This window comes from Eulemur rufifrons, chromosome 29 (assembly GCF_041146395.1).
Source record: "Eulemur rufifrons isolate Redbay chromosome 29, OSU_ERuf_1, whole genome shotgun sequence".
NCBI lineage: Eukaryota > Metazoa > Chordata > Mammalia > Primates > Lemuridae > Eulemur > Eulemur rufifrons.
This window is the reverse complement of record NC_091011.1, coordinates 23,283,049-23,310,596: the sequence shown is the minus strand read 5'-3', so window position 1 is coordinate 23,310,596 and position 27,548 is coordinate 23,283,049. Positions and strand designations below refer to the sequence as shown.

General features: G+C 48.2%; 1 protein-coding gene across 4 annotated transcripts in view; it reads right to left on the bottom strand.

Annotated features, from left to right (window-relative positions):
* Window positions 1–26,517, bottom strand: part of NOD1 (nucleotide binding oligomerization domain containing 1) — a 45,773-nt gene extending 19,256 nt beyond the window's left edge. For 2 of the 4 annotated variants that reach the window (XM_069461506.1, XM_069461508.1), the window contains exons 1-5: window positions 9,623–9,766; window positions 8,878–8,974; window positions 6,738–7,062; window positions 5,482–5,656; window positions 1,304–3,116 (exon numbers count right to left, since the gene is read on the bottom strand). In XM_069461506.1, the coding sequence (XP_069317607.1) occupies window positions 1,304–3,116; window positions 5,482–5,656; window positions 6,738–6,938 (2,189 nt within the window). In that variant the 5' untranslated portion in view covers window positions 6,939–7,062; window positions 8,878–8,974; window positions 9,623–9,766. Of the gene's footprint in view, window positions 1–1,303; window positions 3,117–5,481; window positions 5,657–6,693; window positions 7,063–8,877; window positions 8,975–9,622; window positions 9,767–26,398 lie in introns of those variants that run through there. The other 2 variants (XM_069461507.1, XM_069461509.1) reach the window with 2 other exon arrangements.
* Window positions 26,518–27,548: the final 1,031 nt, after the last annotated feature.

Below are 27,548 nucleotides of genomic sequence, written 5' to 3'. Positions count from 1 at the left end.
TCAACTAGATGGCTGGAGCTTGAGCAGCCATTTTGGGCCAAGAGGTGGAAGCCAGGCAGTAGGGACAGCAGAGCAGCAAAGCAGAAGACAGCCTGGGCTCCTGATGGTCACGAGACACTGTACCAGTCCGGAACCACCTACCTCTGGAGTTTTGCATAAGAGAAACAAGCTTATAACTTATTTAAGCCACCAAGATTTTGAGTTTTCTCTAATTCTCAGATGAAAATAATCTTAACTGATGCCCCCACGGAGCTGAAAATGCTTCCCTGTGGTTGCCTGCATCCTGCTGCTCTCCTGTGAGCTGCGTTTTCTTTCACTGGTGTGGAGGAAAACTTCACCTGGGCACAGCAGGGCGGTACAGTTTCCCCTTTATAAAATGGGCAGAGGGTGGCACTGGCTGTGAGACGGCAGAGGGCTGTGCAGGGAGAGTCCCAGGCTGAGAGTCCCAGGCCAGGGTAGCCCCCCGACGCCCCAAGTCCCCAGCAATTCACACACTGGCACTGGAGTAACAGGCACCGAGAGTCCATTCCAAATCCCTACTGCTCTGCAGAACTGCATGAGCCAAGTAATGGAGACTTTAAAGCCCTGTCAAGATTTACAAGGTTTATCTTATACAGGAAGTACTAATAGAAGAAAGCAGACGGGCTTCTCTTTCCTCTAACCATCCAACAGGAAAATTACCACGACTCAGCGTTTTGAAGGGGTCTCTGGCAGCACACAAGCCTGCTGGCTTTGATCGCAGAAAGTAACCGACGCCAATTAGCATAAAGTCTGCTCTCTCTGCAATGACATAATAAAAGCTCTCATGTGCCAGAAACTTTTTAAGGACTATCTCTGAGCCTTAATCTCAACAGGTTGGTTCCTTATACATTCCAACTCCACGATGTCACAGCTGTGTGTCCTGGAGCAAGTTATTAACTTCTCTGTGCCTCCCCTTCCTTGTTCGCCAAGATGGAGACAATAACAGTACCTACCTTATAGGGTTGTTAAGAGCATTAAATTAGGTAATATCTGTAATGCACTTTACCCATTCTCAATCAACACTGGTCATTACTAATACTATAATTGCTAGGATTACGAATACCTCTTTTTCCCACATGCAGACGCTGAGGCTCAGAGAGGTTAGACAGTTTGTTCAAGGGCACCCAGCTGGGGCTGACTCAGGTGCACCTGACCGAAGCTTTGCGTCTTGCCGTCTGCCTAGGGTAACGGCGGATCCAATGGATCCCAATCCACAATGCCCCAATCCTGGTGCCCCACAGCCTGGTCCCCTCCACGCCACTCCCGTGCCTGGTGGCCTCACCTGATGACGGTGAGGCGGCTGAAGCAGGGCTGCAGCTCCCGCACGCCGTAGTCGTTGAGGTTGTTGTTGTCCAGGTCGAGGGCGAGCCGGTTGCGGATGTGGTGCAAGACGAAGGAGAGGGCGCTGCAGTCGGCCGAGCAGGCGTTGCAGTAGGTCAGCTTGAGGTAGTTGGCGCAGATGCCCCTGGCCGCCAGCTGCCCCACCTTCTGGCTCTGCGTCTCGTAGATGCAGCGCAGCATCCAGATGAAGGTGGGCATGGCCTGCACCTGGTTGAAGTACTCGCTCTGGACCCGGGGCAGGCTCTTCAGGTAGGACCGCAGGCTGGCAAACAGGTGCGCCCACAGGGCCTTGCGCTTCCGCCTCAGGGCCGCCGCAGGCACCAGGTGCCGCAGGAGCTTCTGTTTGGCTTTGGACAGCAGCCCGCACAGGAAGAGGTTGGTGAACTGAAAATGATCCTTGTTCTTGAAAGGGTCTTCCCCTGCCAGGCCGCCGCCGCCCAGGCACTGGAAAGGATAGCAGGACGCCGTCGTGGCCTCCCCGGGAGGCGCCCACTCCCGGAAGAACCTGAGCAGCTCCTGAGTGCCCACCTTGTCGTCCACCACGAGAAAGAAGGCTGTGAAGAAGGCCTGGAGGGTGAGGTGGAAAAACTCGTAGGACTGCCGGTCCCCTCCGGGCCCCAGCTCCGGCAGGGAGCGCAGGAAGCCCAGCTGCAGGTCTCCCTCCTGCACCTCGGAGGCCTGCACCTCCTCCTGGCTGAAGACGAAGAGGCTCCTGTCCATGCCCCAGTGGGCCACCTGCCCCAGCGAGCACAGGGTGCCCCGGCCGGCGCGGAAGGTCTCCGCCTGGCTGCGTGTGTTCCGCTGCACCAGGCTGCTAGGCTGCATCCTGTTGAGGTGGACCTCGGTGACCAGCAGGAAGACGTCGGTCAGCGTCACCGTGCAGTCGGGCAGCTGTGGCGAGCCTTCGAAGGCGGTGTGGAAGTGCCGGAAGCACTGGAAGATGATCCAGCAGAAGAGGGGGACGGCGCACAGGCTGCAGAGGTTGGGGTTGGCTTCCAGCTGGTTCAGCAGGCGGTCCTGCACCGCCCGCTCGGGGAACATCCTCCTGGCGTAGGTCCGCAGGTGGCAGGGGGCGAAGCCCCGGAGGAGCACCTTCTTCCGCAGGAGCTGGCGCGGGACCTCGACGCCTGTGCGGGCCGTGAGCACCTTGCTGGAGCCCTTGAGCAGCTTCCCGCTGAGCAGGTTAGCCAGCAGGACCAGCGGGTGGGCGGGCTCCCAGGGGCAGGAGCTGTCGGGCAGGCGGCTCAGGTCCAAGTCTGAGTGCAGCTCGTCCAGGCCATCAAAGGTGAAGAGGGCCACGTGGGGAAAGCGCAGCAGGAAGGTGAACACCTCATCGGGGTCCTGCTCTGGGTAGCAGTAGTGCTTGAAGAGCAGGTCCTGCAGACACAGCGTGTCACTTTCCTTGAAGCAGCTGAACATGCGGCAGCGGAAGTGGAAGAAGAACTTGACCCCCACGTCCAGCTGGTCCGTGGCCCAGAGGCTCTGCAGCCGCTGCAGCAGCATGGACTTGCCCACGCCAGCGTCGCCGCAGATGAAGACCGTCTCGCCCTGCTCGTCCAGAACGCCCGTGGCGTGGTCCAGGAGGCAGGCCAGGCTGCCCAGCCTGCCCAGGCTCTCGTTGTTGAAGTCGACCAGCTCCATGATGGTGTCCGTGTACGTCTCCTCCAGCAGCAGCTCCTCCTTCTGGCCATAGCATAACGTGAACTTGGAGTCGCGGCCCAGGTGGTGTCGCAGCTGCTGGGTGTACCTGCTCACTGGAGGGAGGGCGGGGGGCCCAGGTGAGAGACAGAGGGAGACAGAGGCAGAAACCACATCAAAGGGGAGGTCAGAGGGAGCAGAGGTGAGCATGCAGACAAACCCCCCCGCCCCCCCGCCCTGAGGCCAGTACAGTCACTCCTCACATGCAGGCCCTGGGGGCTCGGAGCCAGCATCCCAGAATCTGAGAGTCCCCAGGCTTCGACCCCTCTGCTTGACCTCGGATTAAGCCAGGCAGAAGGTGACAGGCTTCAACTAGGATCTGAGACAGGCCTCCCTTGTCCCTCTGCACAATGTTGTCATTGAACTGCAGCTGACACCTGAAGCCCCTCACACCTGAGGGCCAGGCCAGCGGGCCTCGCTACCTCCACCCCATCCCCAGGGCCCGATTCAAACAGCCTGAGCCAGTCCTCATGGAAAGTCTCACTGTTAAGGAAGAAATTTCCCTAAACTTTCTCTTGCTTATAACACTGCTCTTGAAACAACAGGTGGTCTCACAAAGCTAGATGCCAAAACCTTCGGTGATAAAATATGACACTGGACATTGACCTGGATCACAAGGGAGCTGTGCCTCCTCCCAAACCCCATAGGACTGAGCCCCCCAGGATGGCTCCGAGGCAGAGCACGCCAGCCCCGGCTCCCAGGCCGGGCGCCTCAGACCCCTGGTGCTTGGCACGTGCCACAGGGCGAGCCCCACACTTCCCTCAAGGGGACGAGCTGCCCTAATGTTCACGGGGGCGCCACGCTCCCAGCAAGCCTAGGTGATGAAAATGGGACTTATACCAAAAGGGAGGTGGTTCCTCCCCAAATAAAACCATAAATTCCTTTAAAATCAGCTCTTTAAATTTTAATTATAATTCAATTAACAAAAATTAGACACCCATGCACATTTCCAGATTCATCTATAACCCTTTCTCATCAATTTAGTTCAATTTGGCTGTCTGTTTAAAATTTATAAAGTAAACTGTATTTTTTACAGCTTTATTGGAGCATAATTTATATACCATAAAATTCACTCACTGTGTTAGATACTACTCATCAATGATTTTTAGTCAATTCACAAAGTTGTGGAAACCTCACAACAGTCCAGTTCTAGAACATCTCCATCATCCTCCCAGAGCTCTCTGGAGCTTCTCTGCAGCTCATCCCTGCCCCCACCCTGGGCCGTAGGCAACTACTGATCTGCTTTGTCAATTAATTTGCCTTTTCTGGACACTTCCTATCAATGGAATCATATTAATATAATATGTAGTCTTGCGTGTGAGGCTTCTTATAGAGTGAATAGTGCTTTAAACAAAAGCTAGTAAAGTAGCTGGCTAAAGGAACCGACGGAGAGGTCTTTTGAAAGAACCATCATCATGGGAATATTTTCCTTTTTTCATGGGGGAAGTAAGCTGAGTGAGCAGGAAGGGGCGTTGGAGTGAGACACTGGCAGTGGCTGGCAGGTCCCTGCTGGGGCCGCAGCAATCGGGGTGTGGCCCTGACACTCTGCCGGTTGGCTTTGTTTCTCCTAAACATACACCTCTCTGGGACAGTGTCCCTTGCTCCTGTTTCCAAGGACAAACTGGATTCTTGAAAACTCAGAGTTTGGGCCCTTGGTGCTAATATGTTGCCAACAGCTGTCTCCACGTGGAGCAGGCCAAAGCCAGGAAAGCAGCCTCCCAGCCCCAGAGCAGATCCTGGCCCCAGTTACATGCTCCAACTGCCGCTGTCTGATCTCCATCTGCGAGATGACATAACGAGGATCTTCCTCCAGACTCAAATCTCCCTGAGGGCAGGAGCCATGACTGTGCCACTCACCACTGCCTCCCTCGCAGCCAGCACGTGGCCTTGGCATGTGGTAGGAACAAGCAAGAATACTTGTTGGGCTAAGCAATTAACTAATGGAGTCTCCCACGGAGCTTTGCAAATAAGGGCTGGCACCCAGGGGTGATGGAAGAATACTTTGCCTAGAATCAAACCTGGAAAGATTTTTTTTAAAGAAAAAAAAAAAATGCAACCTTGAATTTGTGCAACCATTAAAATATCTACATGTGTCAGAATAGGAAGGAAGCGGGAGGTCAGCATAGAGGCCATTCTTATACTTCCATGGGCCCCTATATAAACCAGAACAGGTTTGTCTGCTTTACATGTGTGGCCACATGTGGTCAGTCCAATCACAGTCACCCGGGCTGCACTGGATGACAGAGACCAGCTCTTCCTTTCTAAAATCAATATAGCACCTGTGCTTGCTTCCTGAGGTGGCACACAAGGCCAGCCGTGCCCAGCTGGGCCTAACCACTATGGCATGTCCAGACCCCCGGGCATGGCTCGCACTGGTGCCTGCGGTCCCCCCCCTCCCCCAACCCCGAGGCTGACTCGTACCTGGGTCGGTGTTGAGCACAGTTTTGCCCTGAATGAGCGGGGAAGGGGAGAAGCCGATCTCCGACAGCCAAGGCCTGAGGTCCACGTAAGCGTCTGTGAGTTGCTGGAGCACGTGGAGGAAGAATTCAGACACTTCCTCGCCCTTGCTCTGGACCAGGTCCAGAATTTTGCGGACCTAGTGGCGGCACAAGCATGAGGTGTGAGCTGACGTGAGGGGCATCCTCCTACCAGAAAGACCCCCAGGTGGGCTCAGGGCAGGGCTCCGAGCGCTTACTACAGCCGTAGCTTGACCATCCACCCATGACATGTGAAATGACCTCCTTAGCGAGAAATAAAACCACACAGCTCTAAGAAACCAGGCTTCCGTGAGTCTGGAAAGAACAAAGTCAGACTAACAACTAGAGTCATGTCCACCCATAGAATTCGCTCTGTCTCCTTGTCCTTCTTAACCTAACACTATTGCTATCCCAGAGGGAGCGTGGAGAGGGAGAAGCCAGACCCTGGGTACAATGAGGGGCACCCGTGCCCCACAGCAAGAGGGTGACAGGACCCCACATAAGTCATCCATTACAAATGGCTTTTTTCTTATTAAAAATGCACGAAAACAAATCAACACGGGAGACTGAAGCGCACTCGTGTGCTACAAGGCTTCCCCCAGAAACCGCTCTGGTCTCTTCTGAGCCCAGCAGAGTCATGTCACAAATAGGTTCTGTTATCCCTCTAACCATGAAAGAGTTTCGGTCCTGATTTTACTTTTCAGAAGGTGACACAAAGCTTAAGTGAAACTAAGGGCTGTAAGACTTCCCACAGTGGAGCACAGAGAATTCCTTATTGTGCCGCCACCTTGGGAAGTGGTCATTCCTGAACCCGAGGCGATGCCCATCTGAGTCTCCCCCAGCAATGCAGCCTCCAGAGCTTAAAGAAACTAGTGAACATCTTTGCCGGTGCAATATGCTCATTTCCTTTTCCTTCCTACTAATTTAAAGTGGGTTTTAAAATGAGCTGTCTGGGCACAAGTACACGTAGCAACAAGAGCTCAGATTTAAGATTTTGCCCTAGACACAAACGCAGAAGCGAAACACTTGATTGTGAAATAAGCTGATAACTCGGGCATTTATGTTCCATCAAGACCCCAACGTGAAATTCTGCCCAATGCACTAAACTCCCGAAACCCTCCGCTCAAATCAATGGGAAGAAGCCTCTTCCGGCTACCGGGGTTTGCATGCTGCCAATGCCAGTCCCTGTCGCGGGGGCACCTTGTCCGGCTGGGTGGGGCAGGCACACACGATCTCCGCATCTTCGGCTGAGAAGTAGTCATTCTTCAGCAAGTTGTCCACCAGACACTGAGTGTTATGGATGTGCGTGACCAGCAGTTCCCGGTTGATTTTCAACAATTTAATGTAGGAGTGAGAATCTGATGGGATTATTTCCATCTCACCGTGGCCCTGCTTTTCCATAGTTAAAGTAGCAAGCGGCTACTTTTCCCAAATTCGTCTTCGGCTGCGTGTGTCCTCCCCATAGAAGGGCAAGCAGGATTTAGGGCCATCCCTCCAGGGCCCCGCCTCTCTCTTGGTGCAGCCCCTGAAGAGATCAATGACATCATCAATAAGGCAAGAGCCATGGAAGTATTTCCCCCAACCCCCCACTGGTCCTGGGGTTTCTCTACTTAGAGCCAGAGGGAGCCATGCTTAAGACTTTTATCTGAGCTGCACTAAAGAAAAAAATCATAATTTCATTGCATCTGCTTACAGATTACATTGCTAAAGTAGGTGACCAGAGGTAGCCAACCCCTTCTGTTCAGCACAACTTCTTCATCATTATTATTACTCTTAAAAAGCAAAGTGTGGGCCGGGCGTGATGGCTCACGCCTGTAATCCTAGCACTCTGGGAGGCCGAGGCGGGTGGATCGCTCAAGGTCAGGAGTTTTAGACCAGCCTGAGCAAGAGCGAGACCCCGTCTCTACTAAAAATAGAAACAAATTAGCTGGACAGCTAAAAGTATATATAGAGAAAAAGGAATTAGCTGGGCATGGTGGCACATGCCTGTAGTCCCAGCTACTCGGGAGGCTGAGGCAGGAGGATTGCTCAAGCCCAGGAGTTTGAGGTTGCTGTGAGCTTGACGATACAGCACTCTAGCCCGGGCAACAGAGCGAGACTCTGTCTCAAAAAGAAAAAGGAAAGTATGCCTTGATCCTAGACTGGGATGGAGATAGGAAAGTGTATTATTTTATAAAATAAGGTGAATTGTGATTGGAGGTTTCTGCATCCCCTAAGCAGGGAGTGGGCCCAGAACTGGGAACAGAGGAACTGTTGGGCACAGTGGAGAGAGGGCTGAGCACAAAGCAGCCTGAGGACAGAGATGCAGCATGAAGTCTCCTGTGGTAGGCAGGGCCCAGGAACCCAGGGACAGTGACGTCTCCATCATATTCCCATTGTGCTCTATCCCACCCCCACACCCACGACCCACAAACCCTCAGCAAAGTCTCTTATATACACGCACCCTGGGGAAGGCAGGAGCAGCAGTGGCCGTGTATGCGTGAAGGGGGACAAGGGAGAGTTGGCTCAGAATTCCCAGGGCTGGATGATCAAGAGACGCATCTCCCCAGGAATCCTTGAAAACCTCGTGCCCCTGCTGAACTTCTATCTGGGTAGGAACAGGGACCCAAGCTATTTTATTTGGGTGTTAAAAAATAACTTGAGTTCATCCTAGTTACCCCAAAATCTCACTGACTTGCTTTCTTGAAACAACAATAACAAAAAACACATAAGATCCTTCAGCCATGTCTTCTCCAGTCATCCTTGTATAAAATGAATCATAACCTCGTTTGTGGAAAGGCCTCAAACTGTCCCCTGTGTGGGCAGGGAAAACCCACACATTTCAGAGATAGTTTAAAAAAATTTTTTGGTGGGTTCCAAAAAAAATTGTCACAGATCTTTTAACCCTGTCAGCCTCATTCATATGTTTCACAAGACACATCGGTTAACAATATGTTCACAAATTGTTTTCCACCAAGTCACACATGAGTCCTCTTTTTGACACACTTCCTTTTTTCTGTTTTACCTATCAAATTGCTAAACACCACAAGCTTAACAGAGATTCTCAGCCGGACCCCACCCAATAACTTTCCTTTTAGAACCCGAATTAATGAGCAAGTAACAGTACAATTCAACATTCTGAGCCACAGAGGGGCAAAAGATCCTCACCAAAAAGAATGCAAAGGGATGAAAGTGATTGGCTACTATTCCACTACACGTGTGCAGATCTATGAGATGCTAATTCAGCCTTTTCTATTGTGGCCAATTCCATGACCCCCTTTAGGATCCATAGCTTTAAAAGTTGGTTCCCTTAAGACATACAAGTTGATAATATTAAATTTAAATTAGTGGTCAATAATACCTTTTTAAGTTTCTGGCATCACTCTTTGAAGTAAGTCAGAATATTTTAAAACAACATCCTCTTCTTAACTCTTCAATTCCCAATTTCTTTCTGGAATCTGAAAAATCAAAGAAAAGATTTTTTTTTAAAAATAGTATTGTACTTAATGGGGAATGAAGGACTGAAATTGGCAATGGGATGATTTTTAAATCCAGAACTTCCAGATCTTGCAATACTCTCTGTAACGTCTTCTTTTAGGACAGTGTTTTCCAAATGTCAGACATTCCCCCGTAGTCACTTTTTTGTTGTTCTTGCCATAATTGAGTCTCACCTGCATTTAATTTGTTTAACTTTCTGCTTTAGATTGAGTTTTTTAAAAAAAAACTCTAATATATTAATTTTAAAGGAAATTTCATGTCACCATTGGAACTGAAAAATAGCAGTTGCAATACATAGAAAGTAACACAAAAATAAATTCACCAGAAATAAAACAATGTTATTGCAGTGATGCATGAAAAGGTTTAAAGGTTTGAGGTTGGTTTTCTCTTACAGCATTTGAGCGATGTTGAGGACATAGTAGAGATTTCACTTTAAAGTAATCACAAGTGGGAGAGAAAGCTGGAAAGGAAGTTGCTTTCTCACTTTGTGATTCAGTGTTTTTTAATTCCAGGCGCCATTCTTTAGGAGGCTGGGAAAGGGTGTGACACTTCCTCACTCCGCCTCTCTTGTCCTCCTCCATCGACCACGAGGGTCCCATTTTACTCACTGCTTCTGTCTCTGCCAAGCCTGTGATTCCCATAAAAACAGGGACTCGCCTTCCCAGATCTTCCTGTAATAACCACCACAGGCATCTCCACCTCTTGCCATCAAAGGCAAAAACTTAAGGAAAAGTCTCCTAATTTACAGCCACCTACACAAAGCAATACATTACATGTCAGCCACCTGGCAGGGAGGCTATTCTGTAATTTCCAGAGCCCTGGTCTGAGATTTAATCAGATGTACAGAATTAGCTCAATTCAGCAGGAACGTCACAAGGTATGGATGTCAGGAGGGGAAACAGACAAACTGAACACTGCGTTGGTAAACAGAATCCGAGGGTAGACCAAATACATACCATGGGACACTGTAGAGAAATTCCAAAGTTTACGGGCATCTATTACCAGAAACACCAGAGAGCCAGGGAGCTCCTGGCCCTGAGAGGAGATACTTTACTTTCTTTGCCTGGTAGAGGGTGGATCCGGTTGGTGAAGACGGTCTGGTCTCCCAGGCAAAAGGAAGACCAAGGTTGGGCCAGGGTCAGGTGTCCGGGAGCTGGGCCTGTTCTGATGGGTGGGGCTCTCCCAGGCTAGTGGCGCAGAGCAGTGAGGACTGAAGTTGGAGGTCCTGGTGAGGCCACTCCAGGGAACAACCAGAGAAAAATATCAAGCTAATGGAGGCATCCAGAAAACAAGACTCACTGCAGAATAAAAGATGGAACACCAAGTGGAAAAACGAAGGAAAGAAGATGGCGGAGGGTGAGTCCACCATGGAAGGCCATCTCTCGAGGCACAGGCAGGCAGGGTAGAGCCTGCTAGTGGGGAGGGAGCCGCTAAGAGAGCCAGGGGCTTGGATGGACATCTCCCCCCACACTCCTCTTCCCAACCTTCTGATCTGCCCTCAGAGGGGTTTAGTTCCCGGGTGAGGGAATCCCGGGGGCACTTCGCCACTCCAGCTCTTCACGGAAGTCTGTGCCCAGGTCCCACCTTGCAATGGGATCTTCTAAACTAAATATAAAGTCTGAAGAGCCTCCAAGAGAAAATTCAGGTAAGCTGTTCTGATGAAAATGAAGCTGGGATTGGGGGAGGGCAGACATGGGGGAAAAGTAGACAGAAGAAGAGAATAATTCTATAAGACCATAGAGTAGCACTGTTGAGTTGCAATGAAACATAAGCCTCATTGGTGATTTTAAATTTTCTAGTAGCCGCGTTAACAAAAGTAAAAATAAACAGGCGAAATTAATTTTAATGATATATTTTATTTAACTCAATATGTTCAAAATGTTATTTCAATATGTCATCAATATAAAATATATTAATGAAAGATTTTACATTCATTTTTTTCATCCCAAGGCTTTGGAATCTGGCGTGTGCTTTGCACTTACAGCACATCTCAGTTTGGACCAACCACATTTCAAGTGTTCAACAGCCACCGGCAGCCAGTGGCTGCTGCGCTGGACACTGCAGCCCTGGAGCAATCCCTCGAGGCTGGGGCAGTGAGACATTGGAGTTGCGGCCACGCCCTCCATCCCCGCTTGAAATACTGATGCCAGGAATGATCTGAATTGGCTTTTCAGATCAGTTTCATCAGGAAGTTAGAGTGAGGCCAGAGGTTAAAGACAGGAAGTCATGACAATTCTGCAAACTCAGAAAGCAAGTAAGTACAGGATGTATTGGTTTATACACAAGGTAAAATTCCTTTCAACTACTGCCTGCAGTCCCGCAGCTTTGCATACTTGCAAAAATTAGAAAGTAAGACACAAAAATGCTGTTGACGGTATGGTGAGACAGGGACTCTCACATACCAGTGGGAGGAATGCAAATCTGGGGAAAGCTCTGGAAAGCCATTTGACAGGATGCAGTCAACAGCCTGTGAAAGGTTTCTATTTAGTAACTTCCCCTTCTAGAAATCCACCTTTTGAAAAGAATCAGAGGTTCTGACAGTTTCTTTGTTTTAAAACAAGGGACTTCTGCTCCTAGCTATGACAGAGTAGCTTGTAGCTCCCCCAGAGGACAACTATGGATGAATGGATCAACAAAGTGTGGTATATTCATACAGTAGGATACGATTCAATAAATATTACGAGTGAAGTAAGAATACAACATGAATGGCACAAATACTACGGTGAGAGAAACCAGACTCCAGAGTACACAGTGTAGAATTCCAGGCATATGATGCTGAACATCTGATCTAAAAATCAGATCAGTGGTTTCCTGGGGCAGGAGGTAGACGGGAGTGGGGAGAAACTGACTGCAAAGAGGAGGAATAAGGGAAATTTCTGGGGAGACAGAAATGTTCCATATCTTGATTGCAGCATTCTCTCTCTCTCTCTATATATATATATCTCACACATATGTGGGTATATACGTGTGTACATACATATAGTTTCTATATACACATACAATTTGTCAAAAGTCAGCAACTCATATGCTTGAAATCTGTCAATGTTATCTTACGAAATTATACTTCAATGAAGTTGATTTTTTAAAAGTAGAGACAAAATAATGGCATTTCTAGGTAAAAACCCAGAGACTTTGTTGCCAGTGTATCTGCACCAAAATAAATACTAAACAGAGTTTTTCAAGTAGAAGAAAAATGATACCAAGACAAAAACAAAATGATGAGCAACGGAATGTGTTGATGTGTGGGTAAATATAAATGTGTATTGACTGAACAAAACAATATTAATATCTTGTGGGGTCACTGGGACCCATCAGAGAAAGGATTGACCTAGAGAGGAGTGTCACCTGGAAGGCAACCAGGCCCACAGGCGGGCGGGGACTGATTTCTATCCCTGTTTCTGTCCCTGAGACAGGGGAAGGCCCCAGAGAAACCACAGACACACACTCAGTATCGCTTCCACCCCAGGCTTCTTCCTCCCCTCTCCTTGTCCCCAGGGACCCTGAGAAGAGATGGGCATTCCTTGTAACTGAGACGCTAAGATAAGAACATTTTATAAAGATGTTCTCCAGATGTTCCTTGCTATGTTTTAGTAACTTTTCCCCTAAGTATAAAAACAATAATTGGTCGCTGTAGAAAATTTGGGAAATTATTTTTTAAAAAGTTACCTATCACTCATAGGCAATAACCACTATTAGCATTTTGAAGTGTTCCTTTCAGCTTTTCTCCATGTGCATTTATGCATATTTTATACTGATTATGTATATTGATTGACACTGATTTTTGGCATGTTTTGCATGTTTGGCATCACACTGTTTTTGTTGTACCCTCACTTACCACTATCTTGTGTTGCTTTCAAATGGCCTAGGACCTCTTTTGAGCTACAAAAGCTGGTTTCCAACTGACCTGGCTTCTAGAAAGAGAAAGCTTTGCTTTCCTTGGTGTTTCTTTTATAAAGAGGAGTAAGAACTCACCTGCCACTCTGCTACCTTAAAGCCCAGCACCTGAGAGATCCCACGTGCCAAAGAGAGGCACAGAGATAATGCCAAATGGTAGCCCCTGCCTGCGCCCAGCCCTGCCTGCCTGAGCTGCTGTGGCACACCTGGACGCCGTGCCCAGCAGCCTCTGCCAGCTGCCGAGGCATAGGAGAGTGTTCTGCCATCAGCGTGACCCGACGAACGGCTGCCAGGGGGTGGGCAGGGCCTGGGAGTGGTGGCAAGACTCCACAAGGTTGCAGCCTTACTCATTCCCCTACAGAGATCCACAGAGCCCTTCCACATGCCCAGACCTGTGCTGTGCAAGGCCCCAGCAGGGCACAGTCTGGTCACAGCTAACACTGAGTAAGCACTTTACTAGGACACCAGCCCTGACCTAACGCTTTGCACACACTGTGAGAGGCAGGGTAACTGACATGAGGGTTAGACACGTGATCTCCAGAGGCGGCCCCAGCTCAGTGCCAATTCTGACCCAGCTCCTGCTTCCAGAAGGAAGCTCCCGCTGAAAGGACTGTGTTTGCTAGTGTCTCTCAGGCTCCAGGGGACAGGGGCACAGCGAGGTTATCTCTGTTCGTGGAGGTTTATTATAAGATCACTCTTGATAAGGATATCACTCATTAGTGAGTTAACCATCCCCTCTGTGCCTCAATTTCCTCAATGTGGGAGTCCCTACCTCAAAGTGTTGCTGCAAGGATTGAGTTCATGCACACAAAGTGCCTAGACCAGGGCTGGCATATGGTAGAGCTCAGTAATTATCAAATCATTTCATCTTTTCTATCGTCTCACTCAATCCTTACAACAACCCCAACTGGCAGAGCGCATCCTCACGTCCAGTTTACAAATGAGGAAACGGAGGTGCCAGAGGTTGAGTGGCTCCCTGCCCTTGAAGGGGGAAATTACAAGCATGGTGAGTGTGTGGAACAGGACGTGATGGGGAGAGCAGGAGAGGCGACAGCTCCCTCCAGGGCTTCCCTGGGCTCCAGCCACCACGATCACAGAGGGGTCTCTTTCCCTGAAGCCCTCTGTAGCAGAAGGTGACAGGAAGAAGTGGTTAGAGCTCCTCTCCCTTGGGGGTTTGAATTTGAGACACCCAGAGAAACACCAAGGCCCAATAACCCACAGCACGTGAGTGGCGGATCAGGGCTACCCACCGCTGAGGTGTCAGGCATGGCCTCCCTTATTTCACGTATCCATAGAATAACCCTCAGGAACAGAGAGTGCCTCAGTTTGCCCCTGCTCCCTGCAGCCTGAAAAACACGAGCAAACACGGTCCACTTCATTCTGTACGGAATCATCCGGCACAGCCTGGGTGCAGAGGTCACCCTGCCTACAACGTGACAGTGCGTGTTTGCTCCCAGGATGAGCAGACAGAATGTGGCTTCCATGCCAACAGATGCAGGCTGGATGGAAAACAGAAACCTCAAGGAAATCATTTCCCATCACCCGCACCAGCCTATGACTTCACTCTTTTCCTAGAAACTCCATTGTTGGGAATATCATTCACTTTTTTTTAATTTTTATATTTCCAAATAAATGACGCAGCTTTCTACAAATTGGTGTTGCAACACAAGCAGATAAGATTCTTAACAGAGCTGAGTCCTAGTCAGTAAAACATTCTTTAACCATGTAGCAGATACTGACTTAGAGTTACAACCCAAAGGTTTTTTAAACAGTGAACTCTATGTAATCAGGCCATTCTACAAGTATTTCCACTGCCCAAACTTTCTGCATGTAGGTTGGAAACCAATACAAACATTAACAAAACCAAGGCCAGCTTTGCTGGCATCCAGGGAACATGGAATCCAGCCCATCAGCCTCTGCTCCTGTCCTGACCCTCCCTCTCTCCAGCCCTGTGCATTTTATTTCTTGAAATGTGAGTTGCCAAACAGCCCACCGCTCTCTGCAACCTTGGTGGCCACAGGAAAAGGCCAATGATTTTATATACACAGAAAGGATTGCCTTATGGGATATGATTTTATGGACCATAGGATGGTTTTTGCAGACTTTCCCACCCCTTCCTTGAAAACCCACACTGTGGTAGAAGTAGTCTGTTCATGAAATAGTTCATGTTCTTCTCCTAGGTGCCGGGTAGGATTACACTTCCCTACCCTCTTGAAGTTACTTGTTTAATTCATGAAATGTGGGCCAAGTGGAAGGAGTTACTTTGGGTAGGAAGCTTTAGGCATTAGCATAATTTATCAGGGTGTAGCTGTCCCTTTTGGCACTGTGACCAGCCCATTCAAGATGTGGGTTGCTCCATCAGCCCAGGCCCCAGACAACAGCAATGGGGACAGCCTCTTGCCAACTCACAATGGACACAGAACGCAAGCAAGAAATACACCTTGGCTGTCTGAGGTACTGAGATTTTGGAATTATCTGTTACTGCCCAATAATTTGACTGATAAAATAATTTGGGACAAGAAAAGCATTCAGCACATGAGGAAACTAAGGCCCAGAGGGCTGAGTGAGTTGTGTAAGGCCAGACAGCTGGTTGGAAGCAGAGCAGGACTGGTTAAGATGTCTGGTCCCGGAAGCTTATCCCAGCCCTCTTCCCCAGACAGCAGCTTCTGCAGACAGAAACCCACTACATTAAAAGACCTCTCTTAACAAACATAAGCCACTATAATTTTTTTCAAATCCTGTAAACTATTTATTGAATTATAGATTTAAGTTAAAATGCAGCATCATTCTCTGTCTACCTCAGACTCAGAAGTAATCTATATAGGCCTGGCGCAGTGGCTCACACCTATAATCCTAGCACTCTGGGAGGCCGAGGCAGGAGGATTGCTTGCGCTCAGGAGTTCGAGACCAGCCTGAGCAAGAGCGAGATCCCATCTCTACTAAAAACAGGAAGAAATTAGCCAAACAACTAAAAATAGAAAAAATTAGCCAGATGGTGGCACATGCCTGTAGTCCCAGCTACCTGGGAGGCTGAGGCAGGAGGATCACTTGAGCCCAGGAGTTTGAGGTTGCTGCGAGCTAGGCTGATGCCACGGCACTGTAGCCCAGGCAAGAGAGTGACATTGTGTCTCAAAAAAAAAAAAAAAAAAAGAAGTGATCTATATAAAGAAATATTAATTTACTCAAAATAAAAAATGGCAGAAAGAGATACAGATGGGTAAGCCATGCATCCTCTTGGTTTGTACTGAGGTTGTAGCATTGCCTGCTTCCCCTCGCGTTGGGGTCCCAGGTCCTGCCGTCTCAGCCCAGACCACAGCCATCGCTTGTATCAGAATCATCAGGTAGGTGCCCTTAAAAGCCAAGCAGACGGATGAGTGATGAAAAAGAGTGTGATGGAACTATATGTACTGACACATCAAGCTAAATGATGGTTCATTAAGACCACACAAACTCACACGGGATGTTAAGACTCTTTCTGTGCACCTATAAGTAAATAAAAAGCTCTTCCTGGCTTGGTGAAGTATTAACGGTAAATTTGATGGGTTTGCAAACAATTTTATTTTGACTTAAATGGGAGGCCGTCAACTTACGGTATTACCATTAAGCATGATTTGAAATAAGGAACATAAAGTGAAAAATCAATCCCCACAAAGATAGCACAGAGCAAAAGAGTCAACAATACTGACTTTCAAGTGGATTTTCTAAATCCCAGGACCTCAAGCAATACCATACTGAAGACATGCTCAAAGACTGCCAAATATTTCATTTCCTTTATCCTATATTTTCCCTTCTTTTCATGTAACATGTTCCTCTGAATACTTTAATACACTATCAGTTCAACTGCCTTCTGTAACATTCTGACCCCGAGTGATGTTGCAATTTTGATTTTCTCAGAATCAAATGGATGATGCCCAAGGCGCCTCACACTTTCCCACCCAATATCCATGGCCCATCCCAGATGGTTAGGAAACCATTTGAGATAGTTTTTTTCCTTTCTGTTAAAAGCACATCCTTAGGCTGGGTTCGGTGGCTCACACCTGTAATCCTAGCACGCTGGCAGGCTGAAGCGGGAGGATCGCTTGAGCTCAGGAGTTCGAGACCAGCCTGAGCAAGAACAAGACCCCATCTCCACCATTTAAAAAAAAAAAAAAAATCACATCCTTTCCCTAAAGTCTAACTGGCAAACACCACCTCTGGCAATGCCACAACCCACCCTACACAACATGGGCTTCTAAAACATTCTGTCCACCACTGTCCCAGACAATAGGAAATAGATGGTTGCTATATATTTATTGAACTAAAATAAGGTAAAATAAAGCCATCACTCCCTGTCTGCCTCAAGGAGGCACCTGCCTACCTCAGAGATGTTATTACGAGGTTGCAAAATGTCAGTTAGAACAGGCTCCACCAACCTGACCATAACCCCCACTGTAACTTGAACACACATATCCACGAACGCTGAGGATAGTATCTGGATTCTCCCTCAAGGAATTACTTCTCTCTTGAATAAGATTCATTTTGGTGAATTTAACACACAGCCTTCAAGAATCACAAGTGAAGAAGTACTTGTTGACAGGAACCGCTTGGATATTCGGGGATGGAGCGATGGCGTGAACAAGGCCCCACCATTCCTCCAGTTGCCCAGCAGTGGGGCGGGGGGACCAGCCACCCCCACAGCAGTCTCGCAGGAAGCCAAGACCAAGCGCATTTTTATACAATATTGACAGAGCTGCACAGAGAACACACACAATGGGTCAACTCAAACTGGGTCCTACTTTCCCTGCTGTATACGCCACAAAAATCTGTGTTTCTGTTGTTGTCTATTTGTTTTTCTTGTTTTGTTTTCCATTTCTCAAGGAACTTAACCTGGAAAACAAGCCTCGTCTTGGATGCCTCTGCCACACCAGAAAACTACTGACAGCCCTCTCTGGAGAAAATTTAGCAGATGGAGGAAGCTACAATTATTATTTGAAGCTTTCAGACACCATTAACACTCATTTACTTTTAAGTATCTGAAAGCACTTAATCCCTCAGAATTTCAAAGCCATAGAAGTTGGTGGGTCCTCTCCATATCTCCTGTCTTTCCCTCGGGCTTCCTCTCCCTCCCCGCTCCCTCCCTGTCTCTCTTTCATGCTGAAAGTGCCCTACAGAGTGAAGCCCAGACACACAGACACTGCCACCCTGCCTACAAAGGAAGGAATGCAGACACACCAACGTCAGCACTCGGGGTGGGACCACCTCGGAATGCAGACGTCCCTCGCCCCTGACTGGGCCTTCTGGGAAGTCAAGCATCGCCCCCACATCCCTCAGGGCCAAACAACTCCTTCTTCTGGTCAAGAAACCCTGTGCAGAATGCACGGAGAGCCAGCCCATCCGCTCTCTGTTGAAACCCTGGATTCCTGGAGTCCAACAGAATGCTATCCAACATGCCCATTTTAGAGATGAGGAAAATGAGGCCCTGGGCAGGGCAGAGACGTGTCTGTATCAACCAAAACTAGAACCTAGGTCTCCTGGCACTGAGGCAGTTGCTTCTTTTGTTTACTTCTGGCTAGAGTAACCCCCTCAGGAGCCTCCCCCACACCCCCAGCAGGGATTGACACCTGTGCGAATGGGGAAAGGGCAGGGCTCCCACGGCACCCTGTCCCTCCCCTAAGCCCATCTGTCCCCACTGGGAATTCCCATGGTACTTTAATCCCACCTCCCTCAGAGGACATGGTGCTTTCTTTCCTAAATGGATTATTCTCCGTTCACATCAGTTGGTAGTGGCGGTGAAGGGCACAGACTAAAACTAAGCTACCTGGTTCCAATCACTGGCTGTGTGATTTGGACAAATAACACTACCCCACCGGGTTTCAGTTTTCTTATCCGTAAGTGCAGATAATAACAGCACTACCTCAAAGGGTCTCTGTGGGGATGGAACAAGTTAATTTACATATGGTGTTTAGAATAGCACTGATCACAAAGTAAGCACTTCTCATGACCCACAAGTGGGTGGCCTAGGCCAAGACTTATGTCTGGTCATCTTTGAGGCCCATCATCTGACAGCAAGGGATGATCGTCCATCTGGTGAGTCCCTGAATCTCCGAAGATGCTGGATAAAACTGCCGAAGGAATGACTCTAGCCCAGTGCACTGCACATGGCTGGTGCTCCATCACGCCCACCCATATGTGGATTTCCATAATTCACAGGCTCACTTAGGAAATGTCACTAAGTTTATTAGTGGATAGATTCAGATTTGCATCACTAATATTTTCTATTGCTCTAAGGCATTTATTTATATTACCTGTGGCCTTTTAAAGGTTAACCAGAGCCCAGCTCTCAATGTCCAAAGCATTGCCTGTACAATCGATCGGTACTTAATCATCTACTGCTTGATGTTTTCCTAGTTTTATCCAGGCTTTGAAAAACAAAGTTCCAAAAACACTACGCTTGATATTCATCTCTGAGGGGCCAGGGAATAAAAATATCTTAATAAAGAAAGAGTCTGAAACCCAGCTCCTGGAACTCTGTAAGACAGTTGAAGTGTTTATGTAAAAGAAAGTGCCACAGAAGTGGCAGATCTGGAAGCCGGAGGACATCTGGAGGTGGCATTCAGGACTGACACAGAAAATGTCTAGGGCTTCTCAAATGAAAAGCACTCCACAAGAACAAAACATACTAGTCACCACAGAAGCTGAGTTGAGACTTGGCCTTGAGCAAATTAACACTCTGCTGGTTGCTGGTCAAAATACTTAGGTGAAGACTTTTATTAACTGCACTTGAACACGTAACCACAGTCAGCAAGCATCTGGGACACAAATCTATCACAGAGCCAAGAGGGAGAGTACCTGGGGAATGCATGTACGGTGACTAAGGGGCATTAAGAGGTTGAGCAGATGACAAACCCATAACCCCTAAACTGTCCTCCCCAGAGACAGCATATCCTGGGCCAGCATTGCTCTCGTCCCCAAGTGAGGTTCTACCTCATCGGGAAAGCCCCGCCCAGCCAGCCAAGATACACTTGACCTACCAACACCTCTCACTCTGCGACCACATGACAGCTTCATGGAGAGGGAGGAGAAACAGGGTCAGTGCAGAAGCAAGCTGGGCTGCCATGCTAAGGGCTTGGCCCCGCACGGTGGACGCTTTTCCTTGAACTGAAAGCTCCAAATAAACAATTTCTTTTTTCCAAACCCTGTGCCTCCCAAGTGTATGCAAATTCCCAGTAGATGAATTCCAGTTTTCAAAGCTGACCACCGCCGGGAAAGCACCCTTTGCAGGTCTGGGCAACAGCCAGAGGAAGCAGAACAGACTAACATGAAAAACTGTCTGACGGCCCTTTCCTTAGTCAGGGGTTCCCGGCATTTTGTGCCTGTAAACCCTGACTCCCGACACCTGGACTCCCAGCCTCCCTCTGCTCTTTGGGGTCTTTTGTTCCTGCTTCCAAGGAGCCAGGAAGGGCCAGACCCCACCAGAATCCATCCTTCAAGGCTCCTGACCAGGATGCTGGGCACCCAGGAGGACCACATCCATTTGTACCCCTTCGTCCTTGAAAACCACAGAGCAGATGCTGTGGGCCGGGCAGACCTGGCTCCGAATCTGGGTTCTGCCTTCTTTCCCTTTGTTCTGAGCCTCAGTTCCAGCACCTGGAAATTGAAAATCATTGTCTATCTTCAGAATAGTTTCACACATTAAGACAAGGTTTATAAGGCTTGATAAATTGAGGTTGTTAATTATCTTTTTCTTGTAGATTACTAATGATAGGCAAAAGGCAGGGGTGGGGATTCCTCAGTGGCTTCCCACTGCACTTTAGGATAAAATTCCAAGTCCTCACCCAGCCCAGGAGGCCCTACTCAACCTGAACTTGATTCATTCTTCAGTTCCTCTCGGTCCCCTCCTGGGCTCAGGCCTTACCACACGGGCCTCTCCCTTACTCTACACACTCAGTTCAGCCCCACCTCTGGGCCTGTAATCATGCTGTTCCCTGCCTCTGGCACAATTTCACTCCTCTTTTTTTACCCCCAAGTCCCAGTGGAAAAGGCTCATTCCTAGAGCAACATCTGCAGACTCTCATAATCCTAGCACGGCTCTGATCTCTGTCTCATGACATGCTCTTGTTTTTGTTTAAAGCACTTTCCACAATTTATAAGTATGTATTTACTTGTGTGTTAACCCCCTCCCCTGCCAACCTCCCCTTATGGACCAAATGTTTGTGTCCCCATGGTGTTTGGAGGTGGGGCTTCCAGGTGGTTACGGTTAGATGAGGTCATGGAGGGGAAGCCCCCATGACAGGATTAGTGCCCTTGTAAGAAGGGACAAGAGAGAGCTCTTTCAGGCCATCACCACACCAGACCATGCTGGCACCCTGATCTCACACTTTCAGCCTGCATAATGGTGAGAAAAAAATGTTTGTTGCTTAAGCCACGCAAGTTATGAGAGTTTGCTTTAGCAGCTGGAGCTAAGACATCACCCAGTAGCCTGCAAACTCCATTTGGCCAGAGGCTGGGCCTGTGTTATTCATTGCTGTAATCCAAGTACTTAGACTCCTGGCACCAACAAGGTCTTCTGATAATATCTGTTGAATTGATGTGGTGCAGAATTGAAGCCCCAAAGACCCAAGAGGAACCAGGAGCTACAAATAGCTTTCTCACAGAGCCAGTAAAGCACTTCACACCCATGGGAAAGTGAAAAATACTATTTCCACCTCATTATCAGAAATGCAAAAGCACCCACAACTCACTCAGTTGAGAATATGCCTTTGTCCCACCCCCCATCCGCCACCCCAGTTCCCTAGACCCAGGCCGCTGAAAAGATCACCAGGTCTTAAGAAAAGACAAAAGCCAGGGGAGCATAAAGGAGAGAAAAGATGAGTAAGGAATTTCAAAAAAGGTGGTGTACTTAGAACGGGCCACTGTACTTTTGGTGGAATATTGTTTTAAATACTGTCACTGTCCTGGGAACATGTAGGCCTGGTTTCTGTCTTCTGAAACACTCCACACACCTGTCTGGGTGAAGGCATGTTTTACCAGACCCAAGTCAACGATCTCAGTGCACTGAGAGGACATTTTTCTCAAAACAAACATGGTAATCCACTTTCATAAGGTTAATCGATGGCAGTATGAGGAGTTTAGGGGTTTTATTCAGGTGATACTAGATCAACCAGTATAAGCAATGGTTGAAATTTAAAAGTTATGTGGGGTGGGGCAGGAAGAGGGAGCTCCCACTTTCACTTTATAAGCAGGCGGTTCTTTGGAAGCTGAGGCCCTGTTTCCAGAAATAGGGCTCTACACAGAGCATAAGCACATCCATCTGCTAATTACAGAAGGGGGGCATGGGGAGCAGGCAGAGTGAGCAGAGAGGGAGGGGCCCTCGCTGAGCACGTGGGGCAGTGGGTAAGAATAGGGCCTCTGCTTCAAGTCCTGCGCATAGCTCTCACCTCTTTGACTTTGGGCTAGTTATTTAATCTTGTTGAGCCTCACTTGTCTCATCTGTAAAATGGGGAGAAATAATAACTACTGCATAGGGTTGGTGGGAAGATTCAATGAGCTAAAAACAAACAAAAAACCTAAAGCCCTTAGACCAGTGTGGCACACAGTAAGTAGGTCTATGTAAATGCTATTATTATTCAGGGTCTACCAGATCAGACCCATCATCATTTCATTTAATCAAATCAAGCCTCAAACCAATCCTTCCAGACAGGTAGAGTTCATCTCCATTTTAGAGATACAAAAGCTGAGGCTCATGAGGATTAGGAACCTTATCCAAAGTCACACAACGAGGAGATGGCGAGACCAGCACTGGAACCAAAGTCGTCATCAAAATCATTGTGACCACACTAATCACTGCTCACTGAAACCCAGGTGGTGTGCTGAGCACTTTGCATAGGTCGGCTCATCAAATACTCAACACCACCCTGCAAGGAAAGAATTATTGTAACTATTTTACAAAGGAGGACACAGAGTTGGAGAGGTTAAATATCCTGCCTGAGGTCACACAGTTAGTGAAGGAACAAAGAAGGGGCTTGATCCCACTTCTGACTCCCAAACCCACTGTTGCCACCATTTAAGTCCTGCCTGCCTGGTATGCATCACAGATCTATCTCCACTTGACATCATCAACATGCCTCATTTCATGTTAAATATACAACACTGCCTTGGCAAAGGGAGTCCAGGACTGAACTGTCAGAAGTTAGGATATCCCCAAAGAAGAGCCTAGCTTTCCATCCAGTTCCTTCCAGGAGGTTTAGTTTTGAGGTGATAGACAGCAATTTGGGAATGTGCTACAATGAAGCATGGGAGGTTCTCAGTCATTAGACCTTTAATCTTTTGAGAATTAGAACACAAACATTCTCCCAAGCAAATCATCATTTGCTCACAGCTCTTCCACCTAGTCCCCTTAGCAACATGAAACTGCCCTACCCAGTCGCATGTGGCTCTGAAAATATCCACCAAGTGACTACATCCTTCCGATTCATCTTGCCCTAACCTGTATGGTGGCAATGATACAACAAAGGGCAAGGGACATCAACGATCTGAAACAAATACAGAATAGTGGTGAATTTTTCACATTTTATTAAAATATCAATCTACCAAAATCTGGTGCTAATCTGGTGCTCACTTTACAGTTACCTGGGCCCTTATGTTGACCTATTTATTAGTTCTTTAAACTATAGTGTTCTATAATCTAGAGGAAAGTAACCCCTCAGCAAAACAAATTCCAAAGTGGCACTGTATAGGAGAGTAACCTATCAATTTTAATGAAGCGTAACACAAAATTGCTTTGTTGCCTTGAAAGATGAGAATCCCTTCTCAGGGAACTCGGCCACATTAAAGGCTCCTCTGAGAGGTACCATCCCCACTGGCTCAATGGCTCCAGAGACTGGGAGGATGGCCTACGGGAGGGGTGGTGGCCAGCTCGCCTTGGCCAACCCTGTACAGTAATCTCTGCCCACAGTTTGGTCTGTGGCAGTTCCAGATAAAACACAAATTTAAATAAGAGTTCAAGCCAGGAAGTCTTGCTTGAACAAACTCCCTAGCACTCAGTAAAAACCATCAATTAATTAAAATGCCAGTGACTGCTCACCTCTTACCACAAGAGTCAAGTTTGGAAGAAACACCTGCTCTCAATGAGCACTTGATGAGCTAAAGAGTTTCTCCAGAAATAAGCTCAGACTTTGTGGATATGTGAAAGAAGGCCCTTTGTGTGACATGCAACTGTCTTTCCCCAGAAAATAAAAGAAAACTTGCAAAATTATCTGCAGATTCTGCATGACAAAAATTCAGCAAAAGTACAAATTTTAGCTTTTCTAATTTGTCTAAAATCCCCCCAAAAATGGTAAAAAAAATATTAGTAACTTAACCTAAAATCCTATGTATGTATCTTAGATTTTGAACAAATATTGAACCCTTTCTTTAGATAACAGATAAGACTTTGATATTCTTGTTTAAGCATATGTAAGTGATCACACATAAACTATAAAAACACTTGGTCTTTATGCCAACATTACTTCACTGTTTACAGTGCTAATGTCTAATCTAAACAGAGTGCTGTTACTATCCAGGTGACTGTCTGTGATGCACAGAGCGGGTACCAGGTGCAAGTTTCAGCTGAGACGCAGGCGTCAGCAATTGTAGAATTTGAGTTCTTCCATCCCCAGATTCCTGGCTGTCCCTGGTCATGAAAGAAAGATTCACTGTCCCTAGGCCAAGAGTCAGCCGCAAAACAGGAAGAGCAGGGGTGTGGTCTGAGGATGCTGCCAGCAGGGGAGCCACACGTGTGTCCACATCAATTCCGAGACCCTGTCCAGAGCACAGCTTTCTTGGGAAGCCACTTTCTGATATATGTGGTGATAGGGTGTAGGAAGTCTCAAGATTAAAGACAGCTTTCTTTTGTCAAAAAATTCACTCTATACATGGAGTAACACCGTATTCCAGAGCCATTAATAAGCCCAGGGTAGTGGGGCTAGCAGCCTATGATCCCAGACCTCAAAGCACCCAGAGGTATGAGGGGCACAGAGCCCTCCCCCGAGCAAGACAGCAGGGCAGGAGAAGAGCAGGGGATGGAACTTTCAGGTGGACATTTTTGGGACAAACACCCTCCCCCAAAGCGGCTGTACGAAATGAACAATTGTTGGAGACACACACACACATCGCCACCACTGCGGTTGGTAACCTCTGACGGAGCACCTGCAGTACCACCCACACTGCCAGGTGTTTGATAAATATTATCCCACTGAGCGATGTCAACCCAGAAGATAGTTAATGTTTTGTGCCTATTTCATACGTAAGAAAACAGGGGCTCAGAGAGGCCAAGGAATTCGCCCAAAGTCACATGTCATGAAATCTAAACTTAGACCCCATTTTGGATCCAAGCTTAGACCCAAGCCTTGGGCTCCAAAGCTTGAACTTATTTCTCCATTCCACAAAAACAAAATCTACTCTTCTCGCCACCTTTGAAAGACCCCTCTTCTACCTCTCTGCTGTGTGTTTTCAATACACCTTGCTTATCCGGCCAGCATATTCAGTAGAAGTCTGTCCCTTGTCAATGGCCCAGCTTGACTGTATTACAGCCACCTGCCCCTGGCATCTAGCCCCAGGTAAGAACAAGGAATTCACTCCTCTCTAACATTCATGGTCGACTTACTCTTCCCTGAACATGATAGGTAAATCTCAAACAGGGGGCTTTTAGGGAGGCCAAACCCCACCCTCTGGCAAGCACAGCTTCTGGCTTCAGCCTTAAAACAGAAAGCCCAAAAGCCATCAAGACCGTGGGTTTACTGGCTTCCCCAGATTTACTTTCAAATATCAAACAATCGAGTCATTTCCCAGAAAGCAGAACCAATGGGGCATCATAATCTGTCATTTCATAATTTTCTTCACAATGTGCCAAAAAACCGTGTGCACATCGGAGGCTTTTTCGAATATGATATTCAGGCGACCCTGCCAAGCATCCTCTCATCTGTCTACTTTGTGGGCCATGAGACCCAAGGGAAGTTTTCACCATGTCCCCAGGACCAAGCAGGACACTGGAAGCAGCTGGCCCCTCTGCAGGCGGGACTCCATGAAGGCCCCTGTCGGCCCTTCACCTTCTCTTGTTGGCCACCTTTTGGTCTCTGGTTCCTAACCGTGGCTGCACCTTGGAATCACCTGGGGAGGTTTTAAAAGGTCCAGGGGCCTGGGTCCTACCCCTAGAGATTCTGATGGAGTTGATCTAGGTTGCAGGCCAGGAATCTGGATTTTAAAGGTTCCCCAGGTGATTCTAAGGTGCTGGAAAGATGGAGAACCCTTGCCTTAGACCACAGTCGGACAAATGAGTCCGCTGACGCCGAAGTTCATCCCTCCGAACTTGGGCGGCATTTCTCAAACTGCCGGGTCTCCTCGCTTTGTTCCACGCCGCCAGCGCAGAGCTGCGTTCGCCCGCGCAGATGCCGCCTCCGGGCACCTCCGCGCTCGCGGCGCCCGGGACCCCAGAAAGCGTCTGCCCCGCGCGAACCCCAGTCGCTAGGACTTACTTGGCCGCCAGGTTTGCAGACTTCGCTGCAGCTAGAAGCGAGAGTGAGAGCCGGGGCCCGGGAGCGCCGTGGCGGAGGAGGGAGGGCTCAGCGCCCGCAACTGCGCCCGGACAGGGCGGGAGCGGCCGCCTCGCAGGCCCGGAACGGGAACTGGCGGGAGGGCAGCCGCAGCCGCCTCTGGCCGCGCCCCGGAGCCCGCCGGCTGCTGGGAGAGGCCGAGGTGGGGCGGGGCGGACCGGGCAGGGTCCCACTGGGCCGCCGCTCGCCGGGTGGGGCGTGGGAGGCCGGGACACGCGGCTCGCAGAAAGTTGCCCCCTGCAACCCCAAGGGGCGCTCTGCGCGGGAGCACCAGCGGCCAGCGCCACCGCGCAGGGGCGAATGGGCAGGCCGCCGAGTTTGCCCGGGGGAGACACCCTTGGGAACCCGTCGTGCCAATTCTGACTCGGCCTCTGCGAGCCAGGCCATTCCCCCTAAAAGTGCCAACCCAGCACCTGCAACCAGAGCCGACGCCTGGACGTGATGGTAAAACTTGTTAAAACGTGACACGTAGTCCGGATGAAATCTAGCTAAAAGTAATCACCCTTTTGCTAACAGAGCATATATTTCAATTTATACCTTTTGAAATCTAAGCTTTTTCCTGGCCATAAATTTGTTCTTGGCAGTGTACATTTTATATTCTATACATATGCTGTGATGACTTGTAAAGGGGTTTTTAACATGATAATAAATTTCCCCAATAAAATATTTTTTAAACGTTTTAATTGAGGAAGGTCTGCACAAGGCATGTTGATGCAATAATATAAAAGGTTGTCACCTATTCACACTAAAGTACATTTAATCATATGACCACTAATACTCATGAATATTAAAATTCCCATCAATAACTGCCTTCTGAGAAAAAGGAAAGTTCTGTTCCTAAATCAAAAGTGAAACTTTGCAAACATAAAATTGATGAGATACAATGTGCATTGTAAGCACCAAAATGCAGGCTAGGACACTAATTCCTCCAATTTATCCTTATATGAACCTCTGATGGAAAAATTAGACAATTTTTTTTTTCCTCTAGGATCCTGAACTTTATCTTCCATGTCTTTTAACGCCTCATTTATATTTTACGTATCCTGTTTCTCTGGCTGCATTCTTAGTACCT